This window comes from Agelaius tricolor, unplaced genomic scaffold (assembly GCF_023055355.1).
Source record: "Agelaius tricolor isolate 1412-34295 unplaced genomic scaffold, bAgeTri1.0.p SCAF_12, whole genome shotgun sequence".
NCBI lineage: Eukaryota > Metazoa > Chordata > Aves > Passeriformes > Icteridae > Agelaius > Agelaius tricolor.
The window spans coordinates 17,860,351-17,873,922 of NW_027269272.1; the positions used below are offsets into that span (position 1 = coordinate 17,860,351).

The 13,572-nt window shown below is 64.2% G+C and overlaps 3 protein-coding genes across 3 annotated transcripts; 1 reads left to right on the forward strand and 2 right to left on the reverse strand.

Moving 5' to 3' along the window:
* Positions 1-341: 341 nt before the first annotated feature.
* ALG3 (ALG3 alpha-1,3- mannosyltransferase) lies at positions 342-3,306 on the reverse strand. The gene is made up of 9 exons (XM_071437929.1): positions 3,156-3,306; positions 2,705-2,804; positions 2,470-2,617; positions 2,165-2,325; positions 1,909-2,029; positions 1,443-1,648; positions 1,170-1,246; positions 830-974; positions 342-729 (listed from the first exon to the last, which is right to left on the reverse strand). Exons 1-9 carry the CDS (start codon positions 3,304-3,306, stop codon positions 540-542), a joined length of 1,299 nt encoding a protein of 432 aa, XP_071294030.1. The 3' UTR covers positions 342-539.
* Positions 3,307-3,309: 3 nt separating this feature from the next.
* On the forward strand, positions 3,310-9,182 carry EEF1AKMT4 (EEF1A lysine methyltransferase 4). Its single transcript, XM_071437931.1, has 3 exons — positions 3,310-3,593; positions 4,430-4,713; positions 7,076-9,182. Exons 1-3 carry the CDS (start codon positions 3,422-3,424, stop codon positions 7,376-7,378), a joined length of 759 nt encoding a protein of 252 aa, XP_071294032.1. The 5' UTR covers positions 3,310-3,421; the 3' UTR covers positions 7,379-9,182.
* Positions 8,374-12,402, reverse strand: CAMK2N2 (calcium/calmodulin dependent protein kinase II inhibitor 2). The gene is made up of 2 exons (XM_071437932.1): positions 12,138-12,402; positions 8,374-9,696 (listed from the first exon to the last, which is right to left on the reverse strand). Exons 1-2 carry the CDS (start codon positions 12,304-12,306, stop codon positions 9,626-9,628), a joined length of 240 nt encoding a protein of 79 aa, XP_071294033.1. The 5' UTR covers positions 12,307-12,402; the 3' UTR covers positions 8,374-9,625.
* Positions 12,403-13,572: the final 1,170 nt, after the last annotated feature.

A 13,572-nucleotide genomic window follows, 5' to 3' on the forward strand; every position in this document is an offset into this window, starting at 1 on the left:
GAGAGCTGCTGGCTCCCTTCAGGCCATGCCAGGACTCACCAGAATCATAGGAGGGGGTCACCCCCTTCCCAGCCATCACTGGTGGGAGGGAGCAGGCAGGGGAATAGGAAAAGCTGTACTGGAGGGACTCCTGGGCTCCATCAAAACAAATGAAATTGTGAGGCAAAGCAGTTCTGCAGCTCCTCTCTTCTAACCTCACCCCAGAGGCTGCTGCCTAGCCCTGGGCACCCCTTTCCCACAGCTGGGAAGCCAGAGTGCTCATGGCGCTAGAAGATGCTCTACCTTCCCTCAGGTGGGGCAAGTCCAGGGACAGCTGTTCTGACATCATCACAGGACAAGAATTTAGGGGAAGGGCACACAAAGCCCCCTTTATTCGGAAGTCCTGCCTTTTGGGGATCCCCACACCTGCCCCCTTGCACAGTTCCAGGGCTCATGGCCCTCTTGGGCTTGCTGTGGGTAGCCTGGGAGTCAAGTGAGAAAAGAGCAGGCAGATGGGGCAGTTCCAGAGGCCAGTTCCCACTGGCCAGCCATCCCCACTCTCACTGGGCTTTCTTGGACGTGGCTGTGGGTTTCCTGCTCGGTGGAGGGGTGTGTGACACTGGCGTGGGGGCTGTGCCGTACCAGAGCTGGAGCAGGATGAGTCCATGGCAGATGTGCAGGGACAGAGAGCTGCAGACTGTGGAGGGGTAGGTGTTCCAGCAGAGCTCGATCACGCCCAGCAGCAGCACCCTGTGCAGGGGGAAAGCTGGGGGTCAGCTTGGGGGACACACCAGCCATCCTCACTCCCAGAGCCCCAGCAGATGGGTGCTCCCCTCCTGCCAGCACGTACTTGGGCATGTGGGCCAGCTTGGTGGTCGGGGTGCACCAGAGTAAGTAGGGCAGAGTGTGGAAATACCAGACGTAGAACTGGTAGTGTAGGGAGCGGCTGCAGCAGACACCCAGGAAGTTGGAGGAGAAGAGGATGAAGACAATCCATGCACTGGCATTAAGGGAGCAAACACAGGAGGCTGGAGGTGTGGTCCCACAAGAGCTCCCCAACATAGCTCCTTTCCCCAGGGCAGGCTGGTACAACAGCACTGCATGGCCTGGGACCCAACCAGGTTTCTCCCTGCCTGCCTTCTCCCTCTCTTTCTCCCTCTCTCCTTGCTGCCCACCCTGCCAAAGGATATTGTTGACAGTCAAGCGAGGGGATGCGGGTTTCCTTTTGGCAGGATCCTTCAACAGAGTCAGGATGTTCTCTTTGGAACTGAGAGGGAAGAACAAACATTGATCTCAGATGCTGAAAGTCTCTCCCACCCCAATGTTCCCCTGTGAGCCACAATGCCTGGGCTGTACATTCCCCAAAACAGAACAGTAACTGCTCTCCAACTCACACCTGGAATCCCAGGACTGCAGCACTGCAGGGGCAGGGGAGTCAAGGATCTGTATCCTGCAGGGCTCACCTGTGCCACCGGTGCAGTGCAAAGAGCCCCAGGCCTGCCAGGTGAGCCAGGAGCAGAGCAGCATGGAAGACTCGATTCTGGAAAACCTCTTCTGGGAGGAAGCGCCAGTTCACCGTCCATTTAAACTGGAACTGGCGGCCCAGGTCAAAGGAGCGGGTCAGGTACCCCACGGGGTTCACCAGCAGGAAGGGCAGGCCCAGAACCACCTGCAGGGACACCAGCACCATCACAGAGCCCTACACCAGGTTGCTGTTACCCCAGCTACCTCCTGAGAAGCCCAGTGCCACGTGTGGTGACAGGGACAGTCAGCCCAAGATGAAAGTCAAGTGAGTTAGATTATTTATCAACACCCAGCTTGCTGTGAGAGGCCACAGGTGCTGGTACCACTGTCTGCACCTATGGCTCTGCAGCTGGCAAGGCAGCCCCCTATTCCCTGCTGCTGCAGCCGGTGCAAACAGGGACCCACCTGGAGCAGGGCACAGATGCAGAGCTTGGGGATACAGCCCAGGAGACCAAACCGCTGCAGGAGGAGAAAGAGGAGTCCAGGGGCGAAGAGCAGGATGTTCATCTTCACGGACACAGCCAGGCTGAGCAGGAAGCTGCATTACCACTGCGGACCCCACATGGAGCCCCGGCAGCCCCTGAGCCAAGCGCAGCCTCCTGCTGGGGCTGAGCTGGCTCACACGCCCAGCAGCCATGGAGAGCAGCTCCCAGCCCCTCACCTGAAAAAGAGGCAGCCCCAGGACCAGCGCTCCTCCAGGAAGAGATTGATGGCGAGGAAGAGGATGGCCATGGCCACAGGGTCATTGAAGAGCCGCAGCACAAAGATGGAGTGGATGCGGTATGAGGCGCAGCACATGAAGAAGAAAACATACGGAGGGACCTTGCAGGGGACAGAAACACAGAAGGGTCATCAGCAGCCTGTCCTGGACTCCCTCCTGCTGCTGCTGAGCTCCTCCACACCCCAGCCCTGAGCCCGTATCCCTTCCGCCGGGGTGAGGGCTCAGGAGCCCTGGCCTCAGGGCACCTTGTTGGTCCGGCAGTAGATGCGGAAGACGAGGAGCAGGTTGAGGAGGTAGAGCCCAGCGAAGAGGTACTGAGCCAGGCGGATGTCGGAGCCGCGGCCCGTGGCATAGTACAGCCCCAGGAAGATGTACACGAAGCCGGCGGGGTAGCTGTGGGGAGACGGGAGTGAGGGGCCGGGCCTTGCGGCCCCTCCGGGAGCCGCCGGTCACAGAGAGCTGGGTGTCCCCGTCACTCACACCAGTGGCCCGGTGTCACCCTTCAGCTGGGTGTAGTCGCGGGTGCCGTTGGCGAACCCCTCCACCTCCTGCATGTAGGCCTTCCAGTCGATCTCGGTGTCTGCGGGACGGCGGGGTCAGCGGGGCTCGGGGGCACTGCGGGGGCTGACCCAGCTCCACACCCGCCAGCCTGATCCTGTGCCTCGCTGCCACGCTGCCATGTCAGCACGGGCTCTCCCGAGCCGCCACATCCAGGACCCCCGGCCCAGCCCCGCGTCCCTCCCTGGCCCCCTCCAGGCGCGGCCCTATCCCCCTGCCCGGGGTTGCTGTCACCCGAGGGGCCGCGGCAGGGCTGTCCCCGTGCCCGCGGCATCCCCGCTCCCCGCTCCGCCCCGCACCGCCCTGGACCGGCCCCGCCATCCCCGGGGGCAGCCCCAGGCAGCGCCGGGCCGGGCCGGGCCCCGGCACTCACAGGGGACCCTGCGGATGACCCAGAGGTTGACGCCGCCCTCGGCCAGGCAGAGGCAGGCGGCCACCAGCGGGGTGTAGCGGGGCTCCAGCAGCGCCGCCCGCCGCTCCCGCCATGCCCGCCGCAGCACCGCCGCCCCCCGCCCCGCCGCCATTCCGCTCTCTGTTTCCGCCCGGAGCGCTTAGCGCGGCGCGCCGGCCCGGACCGGAAGGCGCACGTGGGGGCGCGGGCGGCACGTGGCGCCCGGTGCTCCCGCCCCGCGCGCGGGCATGGAGCGGCGGCGCGCGCCCGCCGCCCCCCCCCGGTACGGGCGGCGCCGGTTCTGGGACGAGCTCTACCGGCGGGAGGGCGCCGAGACCCGCGAGTGGCTGGGGGGGCTCTCCCGGTTTCTCCCGCAGCTGGAGCCCGAGCTGCGCCCCGGTGATCGCATCCTCGTCCTCGGTACGTGCCCTGTGCCCGGCGTGCCCGGTGGAGGGCGGGCGGGCGGGGCTCGGGGTCCCGCCGGTGGATGCGCTGGCGCTAGCCGCCAGAGGGCGGTGTGGCACCGGGCCGGTACCGGGAGCTGCGCCCTGCCCGGCCCGGCGGGATGGCCCCGGTGCCGGGGGTGCTGGTGGGTATAACTGCCCCGTAATCCCACCTGCGGTCTGATCCGCCGGCGGGATTAAGCGGGTGTAATCACCGATCCTGTTAGCGGATCAGCCGCTGCCAGCTGCGTTTAATAGCCCCCAAATCCGCCCCCCTCCTCGGGATCCCTCTCGGCTCCCCCGGTGAGCGGCCGAGCCCCGGTGGAGCGGCTCTGAGGGGAGGGCTTGGTAGCGGGGCACTCCCCGTGTCCCCCCGTGTCCTGTTGAGACACCAGTTCTTCCACTCCTCTCGCCATCGCACCCAGTTAAACCCCCCGCCGAAATTCCCTAATTTCCCAATGGAGTTATCCAGCAGGCTCTTGGGACCGCAGCCGGCTCCTGCTCCACAGCACTGCGGGAGGGATAACTGGGGACGCCCCCTGCCTCTTTCCTGCCTCCAGCCTCCCCCTGCCTCCCACGCCAAGGTGAGGGGACCGGGTGTGCAGGGCTGCCCCAGGATAGGAGCCCAAAGCACCCACCTGGCAGGACAGGGGTAATTAGTGACTCGCCCAACCCTCACTAGCTGACATCAAAGCCATGACCTGCCCCTGCCCAGCAGCCCCAGTCCACCCACACCCTCTCCTGCACCACGGGAACAGAGTTGGGGTACTGGCACGGGCACCCTGAGCTCTGTGTGAGCTGTGCCCCACACAGGCTGTGGCAACAGCGCCCTGAGCCACGACCTGCACGAGCTGGGCTACACCGACGTCACCAGCATCGACTTCTCGGCCGCCTGCATCGCGGCCATGCGCGCCCGCTACGCCCACTGCCCCGGCCTGCGCTGGGCTGTCATGGACATCCGCGCCCTCGCCTTCCCCGACGCCTCCTTCGACGTGGTGCTGGAGAAGGGCACCCTCGACGTGCTCCTGGTGGAGGAAACCGACCCCTGGCACGTCTCGCCCCAGGCGGCCGCTGCGATGCGCCGGGTGCTGGCAGAGGTACGGGCTGGGGCGACCTGAGGAGGGGTGCAGAGGGTGGGACCCCATCCCTGTTTGGGCTGGGGGAAGGTGCTGAGTGCCTCCTCACCACCCTGCTTCCCTGTGCATGCCCCAGCCGGTGTTTCTATCCTCCCAGCCGGTGTTTCTGTCCTGCCCCTCAGCTGTGTTGCAGGGGGGCACCTGGGGAGCTCCCAGGTGCTGGAGGTGGGAGACTGCCCCCTCTTACAGCCCATCATCTCCTCCCCAGGGAGCTGGACGGAGCAGGATGTGTCCCTGGGTCCTGCTGGATAATCCCCCTCTTTATTTGCATGCTAAATACAAAGAGTTGGTCAGAAAAATGGGCCCCGTCCTAGCGTGGGTGGCTGTAGGGGACCCAGGGGGACACACCGAGGTGGCCCTGCCAGCCCAGGGCAAGGTGATGACCGTGGGGCTGTGAGAGCTCTGGCCCCCCCCGCACCCCCCGCCCCAGCTTCGATCGCCTTAGCCGGGGTCCCCATCATCTGGTCTGGTGTTGCCATGGCAACTCCCATCAGCATCGACAGGGCCATGGCGTTGCCACGGGGACGGGTGATGCCTCGGGGCCCTGTTAATTGGTGGCGGCCGGACCGGATTGAACCTGTCCCGGCGCGGGGGTGCGGGTCCTGGCAGCCTCTCCCACCCTGCGGGAATAACTGCCAGGATAATTAATTGCTGCACCTCCCTGGCACCCCGGGGTTGCAGGCATGGGGTGCTGGGAGGGTGCTCATGGCTGTTGACAACCCTCCCAATCCTCTCTTGCCTGGCTGAGCCTGGGAGGGAGCTCAACCCCCGGCAGGGCAGTGGGGCTGTGCTCGCTCTCTGTGCTCTGCCCTCCTTGCCAGCGCTGCTGCCTGTCCTTGTCATTTTGCCAAACGGCAGGGATTTAATTTTCCCTTTTTTTTTCCCTTTTTAATCCTCTGCTCAATCCCCTGCCCTCCCCTTCCACCCGCAGCCGGTCCCTGCTGTCCTCATCCCCGGGGGATTCGCTGGGTGTTCCCACTTGCTCCCTGTTTTGGAGGCCCATTCAGAGGGGTCTATCCGTGGTACCTCCCTTCCCACCCCCATCCCCCTTCATTGGGGTGTTCACAGCCTCTGTCTTCCTCTCCCCGGGGGCATGTAAGAACCTGAAAATCCACCCTGCCTGTGGGGACACCGCAGGGACACCCTGTCCCAGCGAGCTGGGGACAGCGGGTGTGGCGGGAGCAGCCCCTCGGCCCCCCTGCTCCCGCTGACGGATGGGAAGGTTTCCTGCGCTCGTCTCCAAGCAACGGCCATTATTGCTCTATTAACGAGGGATGGATGTGGACATGCGGGATGCCTCGCTCAGTTCCAGCTGGAGATCCCTGCCTGCCCCCACCTCCGGGGACCCCCCTCCCCGCCCATTGCTTGGGAAGCTGTGGGGTCTTCCCAGGGCAGATTTTCAGGCACTTAGCAGGGAGGGATACTGAGCCAGGTGCCCAGAGAGGGATGTAGGGACCTGCCTTCCCCTTTTCCTGGCCAAAACTGGTAGGGTTTGGTTCAAAAGCCACCGCTGCAGCAGGGGAGGACATGCAGGCTGCCTGTCCCCTCCACTGGCCCCAGCCAGAGCTCCCCAGCTGGAGCTTCCCAGCAGGATTAAAGCAGAGAACCTCGGGAAACCCCCCAGTTGGCCTCCAGCCCTGTCCCCTGCAGTGGTGACTCTGTGCCCTTGCCGGGGGGGTCTGGGGGTGTCCCCGCCTGGGGCAGGGTGCAGGGAGGGGGCTGGACGCCCGCCCGCCCCAGGCAGTGCCTTTGCATGCTGAGCACGCGGGCGCTGGCCGTAAAAGCCTTTTGACATTGGATAAAGCCAAGCAGGAAAATTGATGTTCTTTTCCATCCTGTTAGCGGGGCTTAATTCCAGCAGGGAGAAAATGGTGATTAAAAGGGTTGAGTCCTTTCCCATCAAACACCCCCCGCATCCCCCTCTATTTCTGTGTGTTGGTGGTAGTACTGGGTGGTCTGGGGAGGGGTGGGTGGGATGGGTGTCCCATGCTGTGCTTGGGGGAGCCCTGTGCTCAAAAGGGTGAAGCTTTTCCCATGCCAGGATTGGGTTTCTATGCTGTCTGCTGTGGGTGAGAGTGAAGAGTTTTGGGGTGCAGGGAGAGATGGAACATGGGGACCCCTGTTCCCTGTGGGTGGTCTGGGAACAGGTCAGACCTGAGGTGTCTCTTGGAGGGGTCAAGGTTAGGACAAGAGGTTTTGGGGGTGTGATGGGAAAGGCTGGGAGGGTTCTTTGGCAGATGGTGATGGGGACCCTGGGAACGGAGCCAAAGCACTGAACCTCACGGTGTTCCCCCACCCCATCCTGGGGCTTTTCCTGACGCAGGTGAGCCGGGTGCTGCGCCCAGGGGGCTGCTTCATCTCCATCACCTTCGCCCAGCCCCACTTCCGCAAGCCCCACTATGCCCAGGAGGCCTTTGGCTGGTCCCTGCGCCACGCTGCCTGCGGGGACGGGGACGCCGGAGCCTTCCACTATTTCCTGTACGTGATGCGCAAGGGGCAGCCCCTGGAGCCCCGGGATGTGGCCTTGGGGCGCCGCCTGCACCAGCCCCCCCTGGCCCCCGCCCCGCCGCCGGCCCCCGCCCCCCCGGACGACGACGAGGACTATCTCCTCGCCATCCAGCTGTGAGCCAGGGGCTCACCCACCTCCCAATAAAGCCTTAAGGTGCTCCATCCTCACAGGTGGGAGACAGGGAACCGGTGCATCCCCCTGCGAGCTGCCCAGCGGTGTGGGTGATGCGAGCGAAGAGGGGGTTGCTTGGCCTCCTCCTGGGGGCACAGGGATGCTCTGGTGATTCTGTGCCCCCTCCCTGGCCTTTCCTTGCTGAGCTGGAGAGCAGCCAGGTCTCCAGACTTTGCAGCCAGTAATGAAACCAAATTGGGTTTAATTTCACCCATCCATGTTGCAGGGAGTAGCTCCCTGTCCCCCATCCCTTCCCCTTGGCACAGACAGCCAGGCTGAGGGCAGAATGGGGGTGCTGGCACTGGCTCTGGGGGACAGGATTGGGGGTGCCCACTGCTCCAGCCCCCCCACCCCATCCTGAACCAGGACCTGGCCCTGGGGGTGTGCAAGGGCACCTTGTCCTTGTCACCCCCCAAGTAGTGGGGGGTCCAGGCTGGAATGTGCCAGCATGGGGCAGGCGGTGCCACAGGGCAGGAAGGGGGCAGCATATCTGCTTCTTTCCCCATCCATCCCCACTCCTGCCTGTGGTGACAGTCCCGGTGTGCTGCACACACCTGGCCCGTGTCCCCCTGTGCCTGGGGCCAGCAGCACGGTGACACGTGTGTGCCAGGGTGGGTGACGGGTGGGCCACCACGTGTGTGTGCTGCTGTGGCAGGTGCATGGGTGCCACTGGCAGTGTCCCCAGAGGCTCTTTGGGCACCAACTCCCCCTGGGTGGGCTAAAGGGACCCTCCTGGGCAGTGACAGCACAGAGGCGCGAGCTGCTGGGCTGCTATTTCGGGCAGAAGGTGTAAGTGGGTCAGCCAGCGGCTCCCCCTGCACCAGGAGCCAGCCAAGGGCTCTGGGGTCAGCCCCCATCCTGGCCATGGCACCCCATCCCACAGGCACCCCAAAATCCAGCTGGCACGAGGAAGGGACAGAAAGGAGCAGGCGACTGCCGGCTTCACCTGGGTACATGAATGTATTTTATTCATTGCATTTTGTTCACCAGTACAGTGAAAAATGGCATTTAAATTTACAATGGATCATTCGTAGAACATCATGACACAAGTATCTTTTCTTTTTCTTTTTTTTTTTTCTTTTTTCCTCAGTTTTTTGGTTTTTTTTTGTTTTTTTTTTTTTTGTGGGTTTTTTGGGTTTTTTTTTGCGTCGTTGTCTCCATAAATGCCACTCGTAGGTTATTGAAAAAGATGACAAGTTTCTCATGCACATCAGAACCCCCCGAGAAGCTTCTTAAAAAATAAAATTAAATTAAAGTATAAAATTAAAAACAACGACTCAGGCCGGTCCCTGCCCTCCCCACTCTCCCCAGACCCCACCACCCTCAAGCGAGGGGCAGTGCTGGGACCCCCCCTGGCACCTGCAGCCGGCCCCGGTGGGCTCTGCCCCGGTGCTGCCGGGAAGGAACTGCAGCGGCCGGTGACGCTGCCAAACCCGCCGGTGCTCCTGCTGCCTGCCAGCGGGGGTCGGGCCAGGGGTCCCTGCTCCCCTCCCTCCTCCTGTGGCTTTCCTCATGCTCCCTCCATCACTCTCGCCCCCCATTTAATTTTTGCCCTCGTTTTTTTCTTCTTTTTTTGTCTTTTTTTTCTTATGGAAAAAAATATGAACCTTTTTTTTTTTGTTGGTTGGTTGGTTGTTTTCGTTTGTTTTCTCGATGCAGTTACTTTGACATCTCAACGTCAGCAGATCGTTTTTAACAAAGATTCGGATATAAAAATACAAATATGAGGAGTTTCTGTTTTAAAAAGAAGCGTGCCGGAGTGGTGGGGCTGACCCTCGGCCCCCGGGCCGGCCGCCCGGGCCACCAAGCTCATGCAAAAAACGATGGAGCAAAAAATGTCTCTGGACAGCAGCGCTCCCCCTCCCGCTCATGGGGCCGGGTGGCCCCGGAATTCGGGGACCCTCCGCCAAGGAGGATCGGGGGGACGCGCCGCGGAGCAGGGGGCTGGGCCCCTTCCCCGGGCAGGGGGGTCTTCGCCCAGGGTGGGGGGCTCGGCGGTTTGTCCCGGCCCCGGGGAGGCGGAGGGGTAAAGTGCATGGCTCGGGGGGGGGGTGGTGGTGGCTGCAGGGCCCCCCCCCGGGCCGGGGGGGGCAGCGGGCATGGCCTCCCCCTCCTCGTCGGCGCTCCAGCCAGCATGCGGGGCGGCGGGCTGGAGCGGGGCTCGGCCGGCGGGTCCTGGCGGCGGCTCCCGGCTTACACCCCCGGCGGCGACTTCTCCGTCATGCCCTTGAGCACCTCGTCTATCCGGTCATCCTCGATCACCACTGCGGGGACAGCGGGGGCGCGTGGGCGAGGGGACGCGACAGCCTCTGCCCCCCTACCCCGGCTCTCACCCCCGTCAGGCTCCAGATGTGCCCCCGGGAGCGGGACAGAGGGGGTTCGGGTGGGTACAGTCGGGATGAAGGGTGGGGGATCACCCCCCTGCCCGGCTTGGGTAGGGGCAGCATCCCCCCCGCAGCCAGCCGGCTGCCTCTGGATGGGTGATTAGGAATGGGGGGGGCAGGAATAGACCAGGAAGGACCCCCCCCTCCTCTCTGCGGCAGGCGCTGATGAGAGCAACAGGACTGGAATGGGTAATGACCCAGCGGGGGGGGGCACCGCCTGCTCGGCGGGGGTGGCAGCCAGACCCCCCTGAGCATCACCCGCTGCGCAGGACACCCACCCTCACCATCGGCATCTCTGGGGGGGCCGGACAGCCCCCCACAGCATGGCGGGCTGCACGAACCCCCATCAGCGTCACCGTGGGGGGCTGGAGAGCCCCCCGTCAGCTCAACTTCCAGAGAGACCCCCGCAGCATCACCCACGGGGCAGCCCCCTCCCCAGCAGCAGCAGCAGCGGTGGGAGGCTGGACAGACCCCCGTGAGCATCACCAGGGAGCTACACACACACACACACACACACACACACACACACACACCTTCCCCTACCCCACACCGTGACCGCCGGGGCAGCTGCCTCCCATCAACATCACTCTGGGGGTGGAGGGCAGACCGCCACCCCAATAGCACTACTGGGGGGGTCAATAATCCCCCCCGTCGCCCTCCTGGGGGTGGATTAACCAGACCAGAATTACTGGGAGAGCAGATGGAGCCCCCAACACCACCGAAGGAGAACCATCCCCCCATCAGCCCGGGGGTGCTGCTAGAGCCAGCCTCCAGCACTGCAAAAGGGGGCAGTGGAGCAGGCAGTGCTCACCCCCCGTGGGGCTGGGGTGTGTTGGAGCTGGGGGGAATTCTCCCCTCCCTCCTTATCCCTGCAGCTTAAGGAGGGGTGTTTCCATATGGAGGACCCCCAAGCAGGTGGGATGGGGGCTGCAGGAAAAGGGGGAGCCATTTTTAAAGGTCCCCAAGGCGTTGGGGAGGATCAATGGTGACAGATCAGGGTGCAGGAGGGAGAGGGGGACAGTTCTTTGGGTCCTGATGGAAGCAGGGGAGATGCTGCTGGGGTCTCTGCAGCAGGAGGGGAAGTATGGGGGGGCAGGACACAGCTGGGCTCACGAAGTCCTGGGGGGACAGTAAAGTGGGGGGGGATTTGCTGATCAGCATGGCCAGAGGCTGCTGGTGGTCTCTGCGGCAGGCAGAAACGGGAAGGGAGAGAGGTTCAGGGGGCCAGGGGATCCTCGGGTAAAGAAAGGCTTGTTTATCCACAATGAGAAGGGGGCAGTCCCGGGGGTGCTGAGGAGCAGTCCCGAGGGGTCCCAGGGGCACCATGGAGGTGCTGGGGGACAGTCCCGGGGCAGCCCCAGCGATGCTGCAGGGCAATCCCAGGGGTAGCCCCGGCATGAGGCGGGGGCTGGTGCAGGGCAGCGCTGGGGGAACAGCGTGGTGGTGTCTGGAGCAGGGGATGGGGGAGCCTGGGGTTCTGGGGGCGGGTGTCAGTCACAGAGCTGGGGAGTCTCAGGGTTGCCGGGGGACAGTGCTGGAGCTGATGTAGGGCAGAGATGGAGATTCTGGGGATGCTGGCGGCAGTGCCAGGGGTGGCAGGGGACAGTGCCGGGGATGCAAGGCAGAGCCGGGAGTCGCAGGAATGCAGTGGGGCAGTGCTGGGGATGTTGCAGGGCAGAGACAGGGGTTGCCGTGGGGCAGAACTGGGAACACAAAGGCAGAATCGGGAGTCTGGGGATCTCGTCAGGCGATATTGGGGGTGCCAGGGATGCACTGCCCAGTGCCGGGAATCCCGGGGAAGCAAGGGCTGAACGCTGGACCCTGGGGATGCTGTGGGAAGGTGCTGGGGATGCAAGGGCCAGTGCCGGGGATGCCGGGGGGCAGTGCCGGGAATGCTGCAGGGCAGATCCAGGGACGCTGCAGGGCAGAGCCAGGGATACTGCAGGGCAGAGCCGGGGATTCCAGGGCAGAGCCGGGAATGCAAGGACAGATGCGGGGGTCCCGGGGATGCCGTGGGGCAGCGTCAGGGATGCAGGAGGCCGTGCCGGGGACGTTGCGGGACAGATGGGGGGTTCCGAGGATGCCGTGGGGCAGCGCCGGGGATACAAGAGTCAGCACCAGGGATAAAAGGACAGATCCGGGGGGCTCGGGGATGCCGTGGGGCAGTGCCGGGGATGCAGGAGTCAGCACCAGGGATGCCGGGGATGCTGCAGGGCAGATCCGAGGGTCCCGGGACAAACCCGGGGATGCTGCAGGGCAGATGCGGGGGTCCCGGGGGGGCTGAGGCGGGGTTGGGGGGCAGAGGCGGGGGTCGGCGGTACCTCTCTTGGCGCGGCCGATCTGTCCCAGCTTGGGGGGCCGCTTGCCCTGGTTGCCCCCGAAGAAGGCGTTGGTGTCCTGCAGGCGGCAGCTGAAGGGCAGCTCCCCCGCCTCGGGCTCGGCGCCGTAGCGGCCCACCTTGTCCTCGCCGTAGGGCAGCACCTGCGACATGGCGGGGCCGAGCGGGCCGAGCCGCGCCGCGCCGAGCCGGGAGCCGGTCTGCGGCGGCGGCGGCGGCGGCGGGGAGGAAACCCGGGCGGAAGGATGAAGTCATGCATCCGGGGGGAGCGGGGACCCCCCCGGCGGGGGGCGGCTCCGGAGCGCCGCGGCCCGGCCCGGCCCGGACAGGACAGGGACGGGGGACCCCCGGGGCCGGTGCCCGGGGAGCGCCCGCTCGGGAAGGGGACCCGACCGCGCCACCGCCCCGGCCCCAGAGCGCAGTGCTCCCCCCGGCACAGCCCTTCCGAGGCGGCCGCCTCTGCTCGGGGGTGCCCCCAAGCACGGGGTGCCCCTGTGGAGAGGGGAACCCTTGTCACAGCCGGGTGCCACCGGGTCAGACAGCTGAGGACCACCGGACACAGCTGAGCTCTCCCCTGGCATGCAGAGGTGATGCCAAACAGATCCCCAACACCTGCTCCAGCCCCCCAACATCCTGCTCCAGCCCCCCAACACCCCACAGACCAGAAAGCTCAACCCTCAGGATTCCAGGCCAGCTCCCACCCTGGGTGTACCTCAGCCCCTCACTTGTGTCTCTTTCCCAACACCCATCCAGACACCCAGTCTTGTAACCCCATTCAGTGCTGGGATTCCCCCTTGGAGCCACACCAGTCCTGCCTCAACCCCTGCCAGTCCTCTTGGCCCCCACGTGTGCATGTGTTTGTACACATCCTCCCATTCTGTATCTTTGCAGGAGTGCAGAGGTGCACAGGTGTAATTCTGCAGGTGTCTGTAAGTGTGGCCACATGGCTACTGTGCCCTGGGACACCCCTTGTCCCACTGACCCTTCCCTGGGGACTCTCTGTGGAAAAGGAGAAGGGTTATCCCCTGTGGGGACCTGTGATGGGGCAGCAAGGGGTGATCCCAGTGTCCCCCCAGAGCCCCATTTGATCTACACACCTCTACCCCAGATCCACCCTGGATCTTTCCTCCTACATTGTTGACAGCCAGGGCAGTGATTGCATTAATTGGCATTGGTGGTTCTGAGCAGCCTCACCCAGGACCTCCCCCATTCAGGTCACCTGGGGCAGCTGGGGGGCTATTTAAGCTCAGGATAAAGTTGGTGCTTCTTGAGTGACCTGTGGCTACAGCCATGACCCCTGGATCTCAGACTGATGGTGACAGCAGCAGTGGCTACGGCTGGTTGGAGAGGACCATCCTGTCTTGGAGCAGTTCCCTCACATCCAGGTCCCGCTGCTCATGGGGGAGTCCTGGGTTGCA